At 42.7% G+C, this 20,348-nt stretch overlaps 1 protein-coding gene and 1 long non-coding RNA gene across 6 annotated transcripts in view; both read right to left on the bottom strand.

Annotated features, from left to right (window-relative positions):
- The window catches only part of AGO2 (argonaute RISC catalytic component 2), a 113,606-nt gene that overhangs the window by 87,193 nt on the left and 6,065 nt on the right, over positions 1-20,348 (bottom strand). The window contains exon 1 of one of the 5 annotated variants that reach the window (XM_037891964.2): positions 18,245-18,473. The exons of 2 other annotated variants lie outside the window; for them this stretch is intronic. In XM_037891964.2, coding sequence (XP_037747892.1) covers positions 18,245-18,287 — 43 coding nt within the window. In that variant the 5' untranslated portion in view covers positions 18,288-18,473. Of the gene's footprint in view, positions 1-18,244; positions 18,474-20,348 lie in introns of those variants that run through there. 2 more of the 5 variants (XM_037891963.2, XM_043539043.1) reach the window with 2 other exon arrangements.
- Positions 3,962-10,265, bottom strand: LOC122464384. The gene is made up of 2 exons (XR_006288342.1): positions 8,923-10,265; positions 3,962-7,343 (listed from the first exon to the last, which is right to left on the bottom strand). It is a non-coding gene; the product is annotated as an uncharacterized LOC122464384 (long non-coding RNA).

Here is a 20,348-nt window from a genome sequence, read left to right as displayed (position 1 = left end):
CAGTTTGGCCGTTTTCATGAACCCACAGTCCAGGTCAACTCCTTCTGTGTCTGACCAGGAGTTGAGAAGTTTGGGGGGAACCCGGGCCTGCCCTCTACTCCGGGTTCCAGCCCAGGGCCCTGTGGAATGCAGCTGTCTAGAGTGCCTCCTGGAACAGCTGTGCGACAGCTACAACTCCCTGGGCTACTTCCCCATGGCCTCCTCCCAACACCTTCTTTATCCTCACCATAGGACCTTCCTCCTGGTGTCTGATAATGCTTGTACACCTCAGTCCTCCAACAGTCCGCGTTCTCACTCTCAGCTCCTAGTGCCTCTTGCTCCCAGCTCCTCACATGCATGCCACACACTGAAGTGAGGTCCTTTTTAAACTCAGATGCCCTGATTAGCCAGCCTTAATTGATTCTAGCATCTTCTTGATTGGCTTCAGGTGTTCTAATCTGCCTGTGTCTTAATTGTTTCCAGAAAGTTCTGGAACCTTCCCTGTTGCCTTACCCAGGGAAAGGGGACCTACTCAACCTGGGGCTAATATATCTGCCTTCTATCATTCTCCTGTAGCCATCTGGCCCAACCCTGTCACACCAGTGATGGAGAATCCACCCACTGGTAAATTGTTCCAATGGTTAATTATTCGCATGGTTAAAAATTATGCCTCATTTTGTTTGAATTTGTCTATTTTCAACTTCCAGCCATTCGATCACATTAATACCTTTCTCTGCTAGACTTAAGAGCCAATCATCAAATATTTGCTCCCCATGTAGTTAAGATCAAGTTACTCCTTAACCTTTTCTATGTTAAGCTAAATAGATTGAACTCCTTGATTCTATACTATATGGCAGGTTTTCTATCCTTTAATCATTCTTGTGGCTTTTCTCTGAACCATCTCCAATTTATCAACATCATTCTTGAATAGTGGACATCAGAACTGGACACAGTATTCCAGCAGAAGTCATGCCAGCGTGAAATACAGAGGTAAAATAACTTCTCTACTCCTACTCGAGATTGCCCTGTTTATAAAGCCCAATACTACATTAGCCCTTTTGGCTACAGCATCAAACTGGGAGTTCATGTTCAGCTGATTATCCAACATGACTTCCAAATCTGCTTTCCAGATGTGAGAAATGAAAGGGGGAGGGAGGCTCCCTTTTATGGGCACCCAGCCAGCCAGTTAGCTATAAAATCCTCTTAGTAGCTGTTCTCCACTTGCTTTACCTGTAAAGGGTTTAAAAAGTCCATAGGTAAAAGGAAGGGAGTGGGCACCTGACCAAAAGAGCCAATGGGAAGGCTAGAACTTTTTAAAATGGGGGGGGGGGGGGTAAAGAGAGATGACTTTCCCTTTGTCTGTTGTTGTTGTCCGGAGAGAGGGGACAGAGCAAAGTCAGGGCTGGAACTACGCTGTAAATGATTGGGCCAGGTATGAAAATCATCAGATGATACCTAGAAACTACTCATTTGAAACCCCAGATATGTAAGTAGATCAGGAAATGTCAAGGAAGACACGATTAGGTTTCTCTATTTTATTTCTTTACGGCTTGTGCCCTCCTCTGCGCTAACCCCAGGTGCTTTTGTTTTGACTGTAACCTTTAACCTGGATCTCAAGAAGCTATCTTGATACTAAATCCTTGTAATTGTTTTTTTAAAACCTAGCAAAAAGCCTGAATTCCAGATGTATTTTCTTTCTTTTTGTTCTTAATAAAATTTACCTTTTTTTAAGAACAGGACTGGATTTGTGTGTCCCTACAAGGTGTGTGCATATGTTGTTTAATTAGTTGGTGGCAACAGCTGGTTTTGTTTTCTTTCTAAGCTCTTCCCCAAAGGGGATGTGAAAGGGCTTGAGGGTACCCTACAGGAAGGGATTCCCAAGTGCGCCTTCCTGGGTTCCAAAAGTGGTTTTTGCACTTGGGTGGTGGCAGCATCTACCCATCCAAGGTCAGAGAAAAGCTGTACTCTTGGGAGTTTAATATAATCCTGAAGTGGCGAGTATTAGTTTTTAGAATCCTTGCAGGCCCCAACCTTCTGCACTCAAAGTGCCAGAGTGGGGAATCAGCCTTGAGACCAGAATAGAGTCTGCCATCTTGTATGTATAGCCTACACTCTTTATTCCTAGATGAACTCATTTATATGTAGCTGTATGACAATGCAGTTTGCTTGTGCCCAGCTTATCAAGTGATCCAGATTGTGCCGTAGTAGTGACCTGTTCTCTTCATGATTTACCACTGTCATAGTTTGTGCATCATTTCTATGGTCCCCTATTTACAATAATATTTTTAGACCTGTCAGTTTTTAATCCACGTAATGTGTACCATTTGTAACATTTTTGTTTCTTAATCAAAATGTCATGCAGTACTCAGTCAAATGCCTTCCAGAGCTGTAAATATAGAACATCAACACTACTACCTTTATCAACCAAACTTGTAGTCTCACCAAAAATGATAAAATTAGAAAAAGTTATTTTCCATAAATCCATGTTGATTGGCATTAATTACCATCCTTTAATTCCTTATTGAATAAGTCCTGTATCAGCAGTTCCATTATTTTATCCAGGATAGATTGATTGCAGGCTGACTAGCCTATAGTTATCCAGGTCATTTACTTGCCCTTCTTAAATATTAGCTTTGCAGGCAGGGAATGAAAAGCAGGATTTGATTGGCAATAGAGATCATGATGGATTGTAGCTGGAGGACATAAGGATGGCCAGAGAGGGGAACTGATGAGGAGGACGGGGCTAGGATCATAGTAGGGAGCAAGGAAGTATGATAGGCTGTAAGGAGAAGAGAAGGCCAGGCAGAGAGTCAAGGAGACAGATCAGTGTTTCAGGAGAAAGACGACGACAAATTAGCAATCCTTTGCCATTCCCAGCCTACAAATCTTTTGTAGCTTGTTAGAAGGTACGTCTACACTACAAGGGCTACAGTGGCACAGCTACAGCATTGCAGCTAAGCCGTTGTGGCATACACTCTCTACAGTGAGAGAAGGGTTTCTTCCATTGCTGTTGTAAATAAACCCCTTTGAGAGGTAGTAGCTAGGGCAAAATAAGAACTCTTCTGACAGCCTAGCTGCACGTACAATGGGGGTTAGGTTGACTTAACTACATTGCACAAAGCATGAAAATTTTCATGGGCCTGTAGCTAGATTGACCTATGTTTTAGGTGTAGACCAGACTTCAGAGCTATGGCAAGGGGAAAAATAGCAAGATACCAGTGCTTCCCCATGCCCTTCCCTCCCGAAAGTTTGATCTCTTCCTAAACACCCCACATGAACACTCTGCTCCCAGCACACTGATCCATTCACCCTGGGCAGGCATGTCACTTACGTGCTTATCTCCCTGCCAGTGCTGCTAAAGTGGGGTAGATTGGCTAAAGAATGGCACTGCGGTACAGGAAGAGGTGGTAGGGGGAAGAACTTATTTCCCTACTTTCAAAAGTTAGCTAAAGAAGGGGTTATTGTGTTAAAATATAGAGATTAATTCAATCATGGAAGTGAGAAATAAAAGGAATTTTAATCTTGTTTTAAATGCAATTCTCAATGCCACCTTAATTATGAAATTACTACATTGCTAGATTAAATTGAATCACTGATTAAAGTTCCAAACCTCACCAAAACAAGAGGTGGGTGCTTATTAGATCCCCCATACACTCTTTATTCATCTGCTACTTTGTTTGAGAAGGGGAAGAAAATGTTCTTTAGCTTATCTCTGGCCATGATACTTTTTTCTATATCTTAAAAATAATGCTTTTTGGGGGGTGAAGGCCCAGTTTTTTAAAGGTGTAAGTGTTGGTGCACTCAATGTAGCAATGCTTAGCTGACTTTGGAGCCTAAGTCACTTCTGAAAATGAGACTTAAGCACTGCAATGCTGAGTGCAGGAGTGCCCAAACACCTGAAACTAGGCCTAAAACAAGCAGCAAATTAGCCACCCATGACAGATTTGATTTTGTGGGAACCGATAAATAAATAAAATAAATAAAAATTAAAAAATCAAGATTAAAGCAGATTTTTCTACATCTAGAAGGACCAACTGTTTCCTTCTCTGTTCAGAATCTGCTACTCCACCATTCTATAAAAACAGAAGAATCAGGTATATTATGTTAGTTTTTCTAGAATAAAATCCAGATTTCTGCCTCCTCAAGACCTTTTTCCTCATCAATGGGAGGAACAGGGCCTCTGATGGGTTTGTTTTGTTTACTGAATTGCTGGCATTATGGCAGAAGAGAAAAATATTCCCACCAAAAAATCTTCACCTCTGCATTTGAGTTCTTAAAACTTCTATTCTTGGCACTGAGGACTAAACGCTCAACAACTATGGCAATAAGCACAATGTGAAAACCTAGAGAGGATTACATAGGTGTAACTTTTCTTAATCTTGTGAATCACTACTGAGAAATTCACACACGGCTGTTTACAGGATTGTTAACTTCCCCTTCAGGGCTTTTTGCTCCACTTCAGGAACATGATGAATAGTAAGGGGTTCTGGGGAGAACTATAGTCTATGTCATCATCGCTCCTAAGGAAGCCTTGGGCAAGGAGGAGGACACCCCCAATCTTGAGCTCAGTACAAAAGAGAAGGCCATTTCTGGCAATGGTCTAAGGGCATGGCTACACTGGAAACTTCAAAAAGCGCTGTCATGGGAGCACTCCCACGGCAGCACTTTGAAGTGCGAGTGTGGTCGCATGAGCACGCCGGGAGAGAGCTCTCCCAGCATTCCTGGTAATCTACCTCCACGAGGGGATTAGCTCCCAGCGCTGGGAACCTGTTTACACTAGTGCTTTAAAGTGCTCTGACTTGCTGTGCTCAGCGGGGTGACTTTTCACCCCCCTGAGCCAGCAAGTTAGAGTGCTATAAAATAAGTGTAGCCAAGCCCTAAGACTCCTCAAGGTGAGCTCTGTTTTTCTTATGCCCTCTCTATGTGAAAAGGGCCACTGACAACACTGAATTTCTATTCTGAGTTTATCATTAGTTAGTACTTATATGTCACTATAGTATCTGAGCCCTTACAGTCATTAAGAGATTTTACCCTAAACACTCCTCTGAGGTAAAAGTCTATCTTCATCTTACAGGTTATGAACCGAGACAGGATAAAGCAGTGGTTCTCAGCCAGGGGTACACGTACCCCTGGGGGTACACAGAGGCCTTCCAGGGGGAACATCAACTCATCTAGATATTTGCCTATTTTTACAACAGGCAACATAAAAAGTCAGTACAAACTAAATTTCATACAATGATTTGTTTATACTCGTCTATATACCATACACTGAAAAGTATGTACAATATTTATATATTCCAATTGATTTATTTTGTAATGATATGGCAAAATGAGAAAGTAAGCAATTTTTCAGTAATAGCATGCTGTGACACTTTTGCATTTTTATGTCTGATTTTATAAGCAAGTAGTTTTTAAAGTAAGGTGTAACATGGGGGTACGCAAGACAAATCAGACTCCTGAAAGGGGTACAGTTGTCTGGAAAGGTTGAGAACCTCTGGGATAGAGTAAGTGACTTGATCAAGGTTCTATAGGAGCGTCCCTGTATGGTGCCTTGTCCACTAGGACATCTTTCCTAACCTATAAACGCCAACCAAGATCAGAACCCTATTGTGCTAAGCACTGTACAAACACAATGATAAAGCCCCTGCCCCAAACAACAAATTATTACACCTTCCTGCAGGCTTTTCAGAGTTTTTAAGCTTAGTTTCCACTCTCTCTGTAATGCCTTTTCTACATTATAGAAGAATAGGGTCCAAAAGAATGTTGAGTTTCTAGGTCTTCCCCGCTCACATAATGTCAAACACTTAAAATTACTTTAGGTGGTGATTAAATCCACAAAAGGATCCCTTTATAAGAGATGCATCAAAAGTAATACCTGCCTTCCTAATTGAAAAAGCCTTGTGCAAGGGCAAGGTGACTTATAGCTAAAATATACTCAGTTTTTAACTCTGAATTTCCTAACTTCAAATAAAGCTCTACAATTTTAATATGTTGTATTTAATCTATTTAGATAGTGAAAGCAGATGTGGGCATGTCTTTAGTTTACAGGAAACCCACTCATGTGTAACCCTGTTTTCAAGAGATAATGTTGTGGTTTTCTACATCACTGTATAAAGGCAGTAAAAAAGAACCTTCTATAATAGAATATTTTCAGTACAGGATAAAACTGTATTCTTTATTGTGATAATTATTTTATAATAAATTTTCCCCTTTTTTCATTGTGATTTATTTTCTTGTTCTCTACCTCCTGAATTTCTCTGGGACCTAGCCAGAGCTCTAGGCACTACAATAATACTATTTGGTATCAAGTGAGCTCCAGTTCATGCATCGCCACTGATCTCAATTGTGACAATATAGCAAGAGGACTCAAGTGGCCAAATCATTTAGGGCTTTATGGGCTAAAGACCAGCACCTTGAAGTCCACCCTTAAACTTAACAGAAGTCAGCACAACTCTGAGCACTGGTAGTGTGAACTCCTTACAGGACACACTACTCAGCAAGCAAGCAGCTGCATTAGTCTGATCTTCTGAATTGTCCCAGTATGTAGCCCCCTCATACTACATATTACAGAAACCTAATCGAGATGAACACACGAAAGATTTAAATGGGCCACTCATCGAGCCAGACATAGGAGAACATGGCCAGATATGGTCACAGCTGCTATCTAATCTCCTAAAAAGTAGCCACGAGTCAAGCAAAACTCCAAGATTGTAAATCTGAGTCAAATGGTGGATGTGCTCCCTCAGCTACAGATTTTAAAAAAATTAAAGCTAATGTAAAAAAAATTATATAATACATAGGTTGAGAAAAGAGCGTCTGTACATCTGAGTATAGTGCTTAGATTATCCACAAATACAAAGTTTGTTTTTAAAAGTCATGATACACAGAGTACATAATCAGCAATAACCCAAATTTAGGTGAATAGATTTAACAATAGAGTTTATATATTAGAATCCAAATACTTGGGTACATCACTCATGAAAAGTTGTACAGCGATTTGGTTGTGGAAAGCAATGAATGGAGATTGTCTCTCAGTAATTGAGAATTAGGTTGGTTGTCCATTTGCTACACTTTCAAGCTCCTGCAGTTGGTGCCCCCGACATCACTTCAGTCTTATCTGGATTTAGCCTCAGACAGCTCACCATCATCCACACTCCAATTTCATAAAACACTGGAATACTTGTTCCTCTTTACCATCCAGGTCCGTTGTAACCCAAGTGTGGAGCTGGGTTTCATCAACATACTGAATACACCGCAGCCCAGGCGTGCAAGTCACTTCCTGTATAGCCCCAGGATACAGCACTTGAAAACTTCAGTATGCAGACATTGATGAGATTCCGCTCAAGATTCCATCACCAGTTTTACTATTACTTTTTTTTATATCAATGTAGCAACTGAAGGGCCCGATCAGGACTGGTCCCCATTATACTAGACAATGCACAGACTAAATAGGACAGTATTTTCTGCAATTTAATTTACCACAGGAAACAATGATGGCTAGAAGAAACCATAGGGAAAAGGGAAGGACAGGGTAGTAGCTTTAGGGACTAGTATGGGGAAGGCAACCCACATGTGAGTAGCAGCATGGAAGAAAGCATAAATTGCTTGCAGGAAAAGCAAGCAAACAAGAGATAAGCCCTGGCACCATCGGCAGAATAGAAGGGCAGCTGATGCAATAAGTTAAGAGAATAGATGGGTTGGGGATAGGGTGGAGAGGTTATGAATTCCCTTACCCAAAAAAAAAAAAAAAGAGAGAGAGAGAGAGACTGGACAAGGAGCTTGTATTCAGTGTAGCCAGTGGAGGGATTTCCAGGAGGGTGAAATGGTAAGAGCAATAGCCTACAAGATGATTGCTGCAGCATTCTGAATGGAAACTAGGGAAGCTAAGTGGTTGTTTACACTGCTAGAGAAGAAGTTGCAGTAATCAAAATGAGAGATCAGGGTCTGGATTACCTTTTAATTTTGTTGTCCAAGATAAAAAGGTATGATCTTAGAAGTGTTATGCCAGAGGAAGTGGCAAGACTTGAATATGGCCTGGATGTGAGTGTCTAGAAAGAGAGCAGAATCAAACAGAACACCGAGGTTGTGCATATTAACACTTTAGAAGATGGTGGTGCCATCAATGGTGAGGGAGAAGCTTGTGAAGGAAAAAGAAGAGCCCAGTCTTGACCATGTTAAGTTTAAGTTGAATGCAAACCATTTTAGCCATTCTGCCTCTCATTCAGTCACCACCCACCCGTAAACCATGGTAAACTATGAGAACAAAGCCAGCAGAGAGGCTGCTTCGAAGCCACTATAATCAGAGGAGATCAAAATAATGTTACACAATCCTCCCAAACCACTAATGGACTGTTCCAACAGCTCAACGGTCTTCCTCCGAGTTGTCTGGAAACTCACGTTTCATCAACCTCCAAGAGTTTAAACGTATATATAACAATAAGTCGTAAACATTAGCTTCTATATCCTGTCTCATGATAGAAGAACAAGCAGCAAATTCAGAATTGAGAAACAAAAATTTATTTTCACACAACACATAATGAGACTGTGGAATTCAATACCAGAGGATATCAGTGAGGCCAAAAATTTAGCAAGATTCATACAGAGACTGAGCATTTATACAGGTAATAAAAATACCCAGAGTTATAATAGGTTTCAGAGTAGCAGCCGTGTTAGTCTGTATTTGCAAAAAGAAAAGGAGTACTTGTGGCACCTTAGAGACTAACACATTTATTTGAGCATAAGCTTTCGTGAGCTACAGCTCACTTCATTGGATGCATTCAGTGGAAAATACAGGGGAGATTTATATACACAGAGAACATGAAACAATGGATGTTACCATACACACTGTAACCAGAGTGATCACTTAAGGTTATAATAGTAACTGCTAACACCAAAACAAGTTTTTGAAGGGATACAAGGACAAGTTATCCCACATCCACCTACAGCACAGTTTCAACCCTGAGTCTTCTGCTGCTGGTCATTGTTAGAGAGAGAATATTGATCCAGTATAGCAATTCCTACATTCTTAAGACCTCATTTATCTACATGATAAAGTTGCATCAGTTTAATTTAAATTGTTTTTTAAACTGATTTAGTTAAGACATCGAATCCTATGTAAACTCTTATTTCAGTTTAGCTTAATCAGATTCCTTCAAGTTTATGTTTGTTTTCTATTTGAACCCATGCTTGCTTGCGTGGCTAGAGGCACGGGTTAAAGCTCAAGCTGTGCCTTAGTTCAGGCTGCAACCCATTTGCGGCGAGGATGCAGGCAAGATCACTCAAGTGCTCATAGTATTCCAATGTCCTTTCCACAATTCGCTCTCCCTCCTCCGCTGCCCACCCCCCACAAGGGGCAGACAAGCTCTCCAGAAATTGACATAAATGACTGGGAAAAAAATCCCAGAGCATCTCAACACAAAGAACCGCACACACTGGTGAGGGTAGACAAAGTGAAGGCAAATAAATGGGGAAGGGCTTTGCTGCGGGAACACTCGTACTCAGGCTGGATGAATCCAAGTGCTCAGACCTAGGACTTAATCACCCAGTTAAGCGTAGACATACTCTTACTAATATCCTATCTGTGACATTACCAGCTATAATGGCACTTCTTGCTCTCACCTCACAACACTAAGCACTGCATCCTTATACACCAGTTTATAACACATGTGGCATTCTAGTTTGTGACTCTTGCTCTAGTCTAAGTACATGGCTTAGGCCTGGTCTACACTGGGGGGAGAAGAGGGGGGAAAAGAAATAGATTTAAGTTACGCAACTTCAGCTACGTGAATAACGTAGCTGAAGTTGATGTACTTAGATCTACTTACCCCAGTAAGTCGATGGCTGACACTCCCCCATTGACTCCGTCTGCGCCTCTCAACCCGGTGGAGTACCGGAGTCGACGGGAGAGCGCTCGGCGGTCGATTTATCGCATCTAGTCTAGATGCAATAAATCGACCCCCGCTGGATCGATCGCTGCCCATCCAGCCAGCAGGTAATTTAGACAAGCCCTCAGAGACAAATTTAAGATTCTGGCCCTGTCAAAATCAGGCAGCCAAAACAGTGTTCTACACCAATATAAAACTGTAGGAGTTTACACTGGTCTCATAGCCGTCTTCTCAAGTATAACACTTTTAAACATGGCTCTACCCGGCAACAGCAGGAACTACTAACTATTTCTGTTAAAAACAATATTGGTAGATACCACACATGTGTAGTTTCAGCTACGTGACACTGAAATTTGTAAATATAGAAGACAGGCACTTGTACTAATCCACCCCCACTGCATGAATGTACCTTTGGAATAATTTTACTTTCATTCTTCCTTCCAAACCCATCCCACCTATCACAATTTGGAGGACAGGACAAATTATCTACAAACTAAAACATTGTTTTATTCCTTTTATAGCATATCTAGCACACAAAAGCATATGTCCTTGTATCTGTTTTAGATGCATATTGAAAAGGCTCCTATTATTTCACCACTATGTTTGCAGAGATTACATGTCTGACATAAATTTAGTCAAAGAACTTCCTGCTGTACAAAGCAGATAAAAGTTATTGAAGCCAGAGACCAATCAAGTTTCTATTTACAATACTGTACTTTTGGCACAAAAATGTCCTCAGTTAATTACTAAATCAAAGCTCAATCACAAGTATTGGTCAACATCTGGCCCCCGTAGCGTTTCATGTATCACCCAGCCATTGCAGCCATGGGCTATTCGTGGGGCTGCAGGGCTCAGAGTGAACTGACCCTATAAGGGCAGCTCAGTGCTCGCAGAAATCTGGAGGGGTAGGGGCACGTGACTCCGCATTACCTCTGCTCAGGGTGTGGATTTTTCACACTCCTAAGAGAGACAACTACGCAGATGTAACTTTTCAGTGTAGACCAACCTATGTTTTGTTTTAAATCAAAGCTTAGACTCTGGAGCAAGGGGTGGATTCTATGGCAAAATTATGTACCTGCAAAAAAACCAAAAACCAAAAATCACAGGGCCTTCACAATGGTCAAAGTTAGAGGATAAAAAACAACCACCACCACCACATGTACTTATGATAAGTACATAAGTTATCATGTGTAAGAACCTGAGGAGCATATGCTTAACTGCTGTATGGAATTTGTAGGCTATTTAATAATGAGGGTCTGAACTAGGCTACACAGGTGAAAAGCTAATGTATTAAACTTACCCTCAAAAGATAAGAGGGTAAGTTTAACTAAGGGCAACCAAGTTGTTACCAGTATTACTGTCAAGAAAGTGAAACACCCGAGACCTAATTATGTACTATTCTGCATTTTGTATACTCATTTCACCTGTGAGAAGTGACGTACTCTACCATCTTTCTCATTCCCATCATCTAGGGACAGGGGCTGTTGGGCTCTTCCCCTGGAACCTGCTAACCATAGACCTCACTAGTAGGAGTCCCATCCATTTTTCATATCTGCCTCTAGCTAGGTTGAGTCATTTTAAATATTTCAAGTCATAGTTTAGTCAAGTCTACAAAAGACTGCGGAACTTCAAAAATAACTGAGCAGTGCTATGACAGATTAAATTTGATGTACCCAAGTGCAAGCGAATGCACATTAGAATCCATCATTATTTGCATACTTCAGGTTATTCTTTCTAAACTAATTATACTGACTCAGGAAAGAGACCTAGGCAGCACTGTGGACAGCTCAATGAAAAACAGCTGCTCAAAATGTAGCAGCAGTGAAAAAAGCAAAGATGTTGGACTGTATTAGGAGGACAGCACTTCTGATGTTATACTGATACTGTCTAAATCAATTGTTTACTTTCACCTTGATTACAGTGTTCAGATTTGATCACTCCATTTCAAAAGGGATACAGCAAAAATAGAAAAGAAAAATTAGAGGCATGAAACTACTTCCCTCTGAGGAAATACTAGAAAGACTGCCTGTTAGAAAGCATGTGTTTTTCTCACTGCCAAGTATATGGGGAGAAGGGAGAGGGCTGGTATTTGGGGCTGATAGGTGTTTTTTGTTTTGTTGATGTTCTGGTTAATTATTCTCTTTGGGCTATGGTGAAGAAAGGTAACTGGATAGGTTTAATACGAATGTCTAGTATTTCAGTTATGTCCAAGATGACTATTAGAAATATTGAGAGGTGACAACTAAAGAGACAAGATAGAGGTATATAAAATAATGAATGGTATAGAGAAGCTCAGTCTGATAATTTTACTGATTGAACAACTATCAAAGAGGAAAAATACAACAGATGTTAAATTCAAATGAAAAGTGTGTTTTACACAAAGAATAATCTGTGATGCTCACTAACAAAGATGTTGAGAGAAACAGACTACTGGGTTGAAAACAACAGCCATTTATATGAACATCAAAATTACACTAAGGAAGATTAAAACCACAGGCAGTATTATCCCTCTTGCTTCAGGATATAAGCCAACCATTACATGCCCTGGTTAGAGAAACTTATGGGAAATTTACATCTTCCTTTGAAGCACCAGTTAGTGGCCCCTACAGGAATCAGGATACCAGACTAGAGAGACCAGTATAGCAACTACAATATTCCTGTGATGAATCCAGAGTAAAAGCCGCAAAAAGGTTTCTAACTCCAACCCTTTTTGTTCCGAGGGGTTCATAACTTTCTAAAACTTTTCACTTTTCAGGCTGACATTTTCTAGGTCTGGCCTCTAGCCCAAGAAAATTAATTTGAAAATTTAAGCAGAAAATCTTCAGCTATTTTTGAATGAAGAGAAGAAGAAATGCTTCCTAGTATTAAAAAAGGAGAATGTGCTCAAGTTCTACAGTTTACTGGATAGAGGTTGAAACTTGGAATGCAGAGAGCTTTCATTGTCAGTTATCTTTGAGTGCTGTAGAAAACAAAAAATATTTATTTTGGACTAGTCATGAACTTTTGAAAAATCATTTACTGTACATGTTCAGGTCATCTGAACAAATTTTTCACCAAGCATAGGAAATGCACAGATAAGGAGGGCTGCATGTGTGCATGACTAATTTAAATGTACTGAACACACATATGGACTCAGTCCCTGAAAAACTTGTAAGGAGCAACAGGATTAGGAAGAGCTAGTATATACTTAAAGTGCCTGGGAGGGAGCTGTGCTCATATGCACCTGCAGAACCTGTGGAGGCAAGGGTTCCCTTCTGCAGTCCTAAGTTGTGTGGGACAAAGCTGTCTGTGATGTTCAACTAACTAGTTCTCTATAATGGAATTTATACACATTGTCAATTTTTTTGCAAGCCAGCAGAGCTTCAAAATCCTGAATAGTTACGTTTCTCTTGCTTTCCTTTTTTTCTATCCTCTTGCTCAAAAAGTCCTATGGAATTCCACATAAAAGCTGTTCTAAAAGAACATTAAGGTTGCACAGTTAAGCATTCACAAGTCAGGAAAGTTCAACCTTAACTCTTCCTTCCTTTATGTATACATTACAATAATCTGACTGTATATTAAGTGTACTGTGCGCCAGAAGCTACATGTCATTTATATGAAAAATGAAGTAGTAACATACTACCTTTGAAGTTTACAAGAATACAGTGTTTTTGCATATATAGGCCACCTTAATTTGCACTGCCGTAATTACCTCATCTCTTCAGGCTGTACAGCTGGTTGATAAGCCATACTATTAGTGCTGACAATTATGAAAATATACACCTTAAAAGTTTGAGAAATCTAAATCAAAGGTGTACTATTCATGATGGCAGTGAGCTTAGAGTATAAACAATTACAATGTGCTGTGCACGTAACTAAGACTGTAGAAAGAAATTTAAGTTGGAGAAACAACAGTGTATTCACACAAACGGACAGAGTAAAGTTAAGTTTAATGCACATTTTGTCATCTGTGCACTTAACCTTGCAATACTAAAGTTCTCAACACAGGTTTTGGGTTTTTTCTTTGTATTATTTTTGTTTTGTAGAATTAAACCAAGGAAAGCTTTGCAGTTGATATTAAAAGGACAAGACAGTTGAAGTCACTTAGTTTAAAGTACAATACTGATCCTCATAGCATGATCCAGTGCCAACTCAAGTACGTGTCCCTAATGGTCTTTCAGAACAGACAACAACCAGCATCTTCCCATAGTAGATCATCAAGACAAAAAACCCAAGTATAAAAAGTGTCACACAATGGCAAAATAGACATCCTAATCGCCTCAAATTCCAAAAACCAGGTAAAGCATTTGTACATTTCTACATACAATCTCCACCCCCCCCCCCAAAAAAAACCACTTAGTTTTAGAGGCTACAGAATCCATTAGTGGCAACTCCACCAAAACAGACACGAGCTCCTGATTTTTAAGCATATTTGGAGTCCTGTTACACTAAAACTGATAAGAAAAAAGAAAAAAAAAAAAATCAATGCATGCTATTTTCACTCAATTTCTCAACAAAATTATTTCAAACCTGTCAAGATTACATTTGCCAGCTTTTAAAATAAAACCTTCTGAATTAGAGTACAAGAATAGATTCTGACCAATGACACAAACAGACAAGCAGTTTTAAAAGCAATTTACATGAGTAGAAACCATACAAGAAAGATCTCAAAAGTTAATTTCGATGTTGACAGAGGAAAACAGAAACTTAAAGTGACACAACCCTCCGGAGTATTACTACAGCGGTGTTATTTATCAAATGAAAAGCCCCGTAACTTTGTCTTTGTTGATAGACTTAGAGAACCAATGACACATTAAAGAGAACTTAGAAAACTTGTTTCTCAAACTTTTAGAATGCATTTTCAAATATATCTGTTCTTTCTTATTCTAAATGTGAAGCAATACTCGTGTTTATGAAATCTACTCCAAACATCAGATTTAAGCAAAAGCAAGTGTCCTTTAAAAAAAAAAAAAAAAAAAAAAAGCGAGAGAGAAAATATATTTAAGATGTAAACTTTACAGAAATTGTTTCTGTACAGAATTTTCTTTGAAGTATTCTAGGAGGTATCAGGGCACCCTAAATATTGTAATTTAAAAGTTTAGAGATTAAATTTACTACTTCTTTTATTACTAGTTACTCAAAATATAAAGATTCATTAGTTTAATGAATAGTACTATATTCTCTTGACTTGCCCTGGCCTTCTAGAATGCAGAATTTAAAAATCATGCAATCAATCCCCCGCCCCCCCTCCTTTTTTTTTTTTTTTTTTTTTTTTTTTTTAATGACAGGGTTTTCCTATGGTGTTCTAGAAACTCATTTTTGAATAATGTTTTTGTGAGAAAACTAAGTAGTAAAGCACCAGGCTTTGTATCCTCAAATGAAGTGTCACAGCCAAGTTGTGAATCCAAAACAAACACTTTGGGAAAGAGGACAGAAGGAGAAGCCCCTCATCAAGACACCTTCTCTAATCCCCTTTTCAAAGAACATTTAGATGAAAGCTAGGATTGGTGCAAACAAATTTTCTCTCTCTTCCAAAATCCCTTTTAAGCACAATCCCCCTCACACAACAGCCTGTTAGAATTAAGTTGCCATATTTAGTACCAATAAAAGTAGCAGCAACACAGGAGTCAATTTTTTTTTTTTTTTAAATGCTCAGTCCAGGAGGGGACTGGAGATTTAACACCAAATGCTATGGCAAATGAATGACTTGATTGGCAAAAGGGACAAGAGACCCTAATGGCAAGATCTGAGTGGACTGTGGAGACCAGTCTGGTGATGGAATCTGAATAAAGAGATGGCTACTTGCGTGTGTATACTGCAGCAGCACTGTTTGATAACTCTGATGGCAGTGAGGTTTAAGTGCACAGTATTTAAGTGGTGACAGACATGTATACAGGCAGATCTACGGACACCTATCAACTCTGATCCAGCTATATGTGTAGTGAGTACTCAAACCATATACTAACTAACTCAAAGGGGTGAATGTAACACCAGCATACATTCATTTAAAAAAAATAGCAAGATAGCGTAGAGAACTGTGATGGAGGTGTGTCAAATAGGAAGTGGATAGCATAGTCCTGGCAGCAGTGGCAGATTCTGAGCCATGAATGAGCCTTTGAACGTTTATTGAGGGTGAATGAGATGAACCTGGCAGCAGTAGTGGGATGCACGCAGAGGCCCCAGTGTGTGTAAGTGGGAGGATGAAAATAATAGCACTAGTGTCTGCAGTAGCAGGGCACGAGCACAGGTGCATAGCAATAGCAGAATCTGAGTTTGATGCTGCTGCTACACGCAGCATAATCAGTTTCCCCAGTATGTCTAGCAGCAGGCCTGAGTTCCAGGGGTTAAAAGAAAGAAAAGCACAGCTCCCACTCCCTTGCTAAAAGAGAGCTTCTTTTCATCTCACTGATTGGGAAAGCCCTGCCCCCTAGATCTTCACTCTCCTCCTCTGCTATGAGATGAAATTTAGAGCTAGGTGCAATTTATTTTGCTAAACGTCCCCCCACCTCCCTACCACAAATGCAGATCTGAGTTGACTGAAACATTTAGTGAATTTATATCCATTCTGCCATACTGTTTGTCCAAAAAAAGGAAAAAAATGTTTCAGAAGTGTCACAACAGAACATTTTGCTTTTTTAGACGAGATTCATAAGGGAACTTAGGAGCCAGTCACAAAACCGAAGTGAAGGTGCCCCCCTTACACCCAATAGCCTAGTGCTTTGGGCATTCATCTAGGATGTGGGAGACCCAGGTTTGAATTCTCACCCTGGAACAGGGACATCAACTCAGGTCTCTCCCTTCCCAAGGGAGTGCCCCAACCACCAGGTTATTAGCTATTCTGAGGTGGATCTTTTTCAATCTCTCCTGCTGAAACTGTTCCATTCTGTATTAGTAACTAAATATTCACTGGCCCAGAGAGAGTGTGAGACTGACCTTATAGCCTGGTGGTGAGGGCACACATTTGGGAAGGAGAACACCTGGGCTCCAGTCCCTGCTCTGATCAATATTTACTCTTCATTGTTTTTATGATCCCGGTACACAAACTCACACTTTCACTTGCTAGTTACAAGCTTGTTTGGGGACATGAACTTGTTTTGGATAAATTTCTTCTCTAGTCCCTAAGTCTTCTCCTTGATGAGTTCCAGCTCCCCAGAAAGATTATTCGTCACCACATGATCTAGTATGACAACACCCACCAAAACAGGTGAATTCCTCCTCACTTTCACCACTCCAGAACAACAAACCCAACTGCCACAGCAGTGGTGGCAGGGCTTCACACTAATGTTATAAACCCAATCGGAGCTGCAAAACCCTGAATGGCAATACCAGCACGTCTAATGGTTGTGCCCTCAGTGGCGATCACAGCATGTCCAATATTGGCAGCGGTGCAGTGGTGGCAGGGCTTCACACTAATGTTATAAACCCAATCGGAGCTGCAAAACCCTGAATGGCAATACCAGCACGTCTAATGGTTGTGCCCTCAGTGGCGATCACAGCATGTCCAATATTGGCAGCGGTGCAGCCACAAGTAGTGAGTGTGTGCAGCAATGATCCTGATGGTCCACAGGACAGCCAGGGCATGCTCCTGGGCAGTGACCCCAGCACACATAGTACTGGCAGAAGCAGCAGCAGGGTATACTGGAATTAGCAGCAGGGTCCTGACTGGCGACACCAGTACACAGGGCGGGTAGCAACAGGCCATCCCAGTGCATGCAATGACGACCACGGTGGTTACAACGGCCCCGCTGCTGCCATGCACTGTGCCCCCAGCACGTCCAGTGGCCTCTCCGGCTGGCGTAAGAGGTCCTGAGCAGGGGCAGCAACGGGGCACTGCGCCAGTGTCTGCGTGCGAGGCTCTAGGGTGAAGGAGGCGAGCAGGCCCCCCGGGTTCCTGCGGCTGCTTTGCAGCCAGGCAGCCCCTCCCCGCGTCCGCAGGCTTCCCGCAGGGCCTACACCCGAAGCCTTCCCTACCTCCGGGGACAGCCCCCACCGCGGCAAAGAGAGGAAGGGACCCCTGCCCACAAAGAGGCCTCAGGATACGCACGCTCGCTCGATCCCTCCCTGAGGAGGAGGGGACAGCGGCGGCCTGACCCCTCCTTCCCCGCCCGCTTCTACAGCACACAGCCGGGCCGCGCGGCCATTCCGAGAGACTCCATAAGGCCCGGCCGGGGGTGGGGAGCCGACGCGCGCGCTGAGGCTCGCGAGTGCTTCACGCCCCCCTTCCCCCAGGGCTGGGCGGTTGGCACCTCGCGCACTCTCCCCAGACAGTCCCCCCCACCCCCAGCCCCGTCTCGCGGGGGACTCGCGCTGCGTCTCGCGCTGCCGGAGTGGCTCACGCACCAACGGTCCCACGCGTTCAAACCCAGCTCGAGCCGGGGAGCAGCGGGTGGCTGGGGACTCACCGGGTCCGGGGGAGGCGGCGGCGGCGGCAGCTCCCGGATACATGTCTCCGTGTGAGGAGGCGGCGGCGCCTCTCTCCAGGGCAGGCGGTTCCTACTTCAGCAGCGGCTCTGGGGAGCTAGCCCGAGCCCCGGCTGCACTGACGCTCAGGGAAGGGAGGAGGAGGGCCGACTCCGAGCCGGGAAACCAGGTTACTCAGCGGCACTGGGCGAGGAGGAGCCGGGTGGTCACGGGGGAGGCGGACGCTCCTCCCCCCGGCTTCCTTCTCGTCCCTCCCTCTACTGGCGGGAAGCGGGGACAGCCACCTCAGCGTCCCGGATCTGCCGCCCCCAGAGCTGAGCGACGGACCTTCCCCGCCTCCCCGAGGCGGCGGCCCACCCCATCCTTCCCTCTGTGCGGGCGGGCGGGACAGTGACACATCCCCGCTGACACTGGCATCCTCCTTCCCCACTGCCATAGCTGCCCGACCCAGGGGCGCTGGAATAATTTTGTAGTGGGGAAGCGGGATGCTGAGAGCCATTGAATCAAACTGTAAACCCTGTACAGGACTGAAACTCCTTCAGGCTAAGGGGTGCACTAGCACCAGCTGACCCAATGTCCTGCTATTTGGGGCTTTTTCTTATATAGGGGCCAATTAGCCCCACCCCCATCCCGATTTTTCACACATGCTATCTGGTCACCCTAACCCCACTCCCCTAGTTCCAGCACCCAAGCCCACCCCAACTGTTCCTACCCCAGGCATTCGCAATGCTGATCCTTCCAGTTTCCCCCCTGTCCCAAAATCCTGTTGCATCTGTTCTCACCATACCTGCAGCTCCTGTCCCACCTTTGCCCTAGCTCATGCTCTCATTTGCCCCCACTGGCTCCAGTTCTTCCCCCCCCCCCCCCTTCGTGTTTTCTAGGTGCAGACCATAGGGGCCTTTCCTGCCTTCCTAGCTACTAGTTTTGGGGGCAACAAGAAGCCCTCAGCCCATTTCATAGACTTTAACATCAAAGGGGCCCCATCAGATCATGTAGTCTGAGCCCAAAGATTTTCATTAGCGGAAAGTATTTCAGTCCTTAAGAAAATAAACCACTGTGTGCAAAAGGAAAAAGAACAGGAGAAGGGTCACAAAGGGTGGAGTATTGTCCTGCCTACTTGGCAGCTGTTCTTCAGGGGCCTCTGTCCTTACTTCTGCTAGGTCACTCTAAAATGGTTGACTGATACTCTTGCCTTTAGGGCAGGATTGGAGGAAGCTCCTTCCCCAGCTGAGTGGGAATTCCCTCTGCTGAGGTAAGCACAGTTGTAGGAAACCCATGGCCAATAGGGATAAGGCCAGGACACAGTTCACCCCCACCTATTTTGGGGATTCCTCAACAGAGGAAATCTCACCCCCTGGGGATTAGACTTCCTCAGACTCCACATATAAAGCAGGCAGACCCAATCCCCGTATTTGTTTACTGTGGAGAGGAAGAGGCGAGAAGAAGACAGAATAACAGTCTTCAAATACATAAAAAGTTATAAAAGAGGAGAGTGATACATTGTTTTTGGTAACATGAGAGAATTATAGTCATATTGCAGATTATCAGTATTAATCAATCATGTCAATCTTCCTAATGGTCACTTTCTGCAGTATATTTCTTTCTATATATAAACTTATATTATACATTTAATAAAGGAACAAAGTCCTAAAATAGAACATTAAGAAGAACAGGATACAATATATACTGCACAGAAGCAATAATTAAGTTCAAGCGGTTAACTACTCTGACATGTAATTGCATGTAGTTCTTAGCTTGGTGCATGACCTGGTTCTATGGAAGAATAGACTCACTGCTGGAGCACCTCTTTGTGACCAGCTGAGGTGTAGAACCTCCCTCCCCAACTGGCATGCCCTGCCAACAGCACTCTGGTTACCCATCTCTTCCTGTGACTCAGACCTCCATTCAGGTCACAATTTAAGTCCATCCCTTTTGGGTGTAACAGATTTCAATAAATAAGAGTCCAAATATCATCACAGAAGGTTAACTCTGGGCTCTGTCCTTATCCCCTTATATCAGGGAGGCTTCATGCCCACTTCTCTGGGTTCCAGTCCAGGGTCTCTATAGCTAGGAGGCAGTATCTGT

This window comes from Chelonia mydas, chromosome 2 (assembly GCF_015237465.2).
Source record: "Chelonia mydas isolate rCheMyd1 chromosome 2, rCheMyd1.pri.v2, whole genome shotgun sequence".
In the NCBI taxonomy this organism is placed as follows: Eukaryota; Metazoa; Chordata; order Testudines; family Cheloniidae; genus Chelonia; species Chelonia mydas.
The sequence above is the reverse complement of the archived record's forward strand: the minus strand, read 5'-3'. Positions and strand labels throughout refer to the sequence as shown.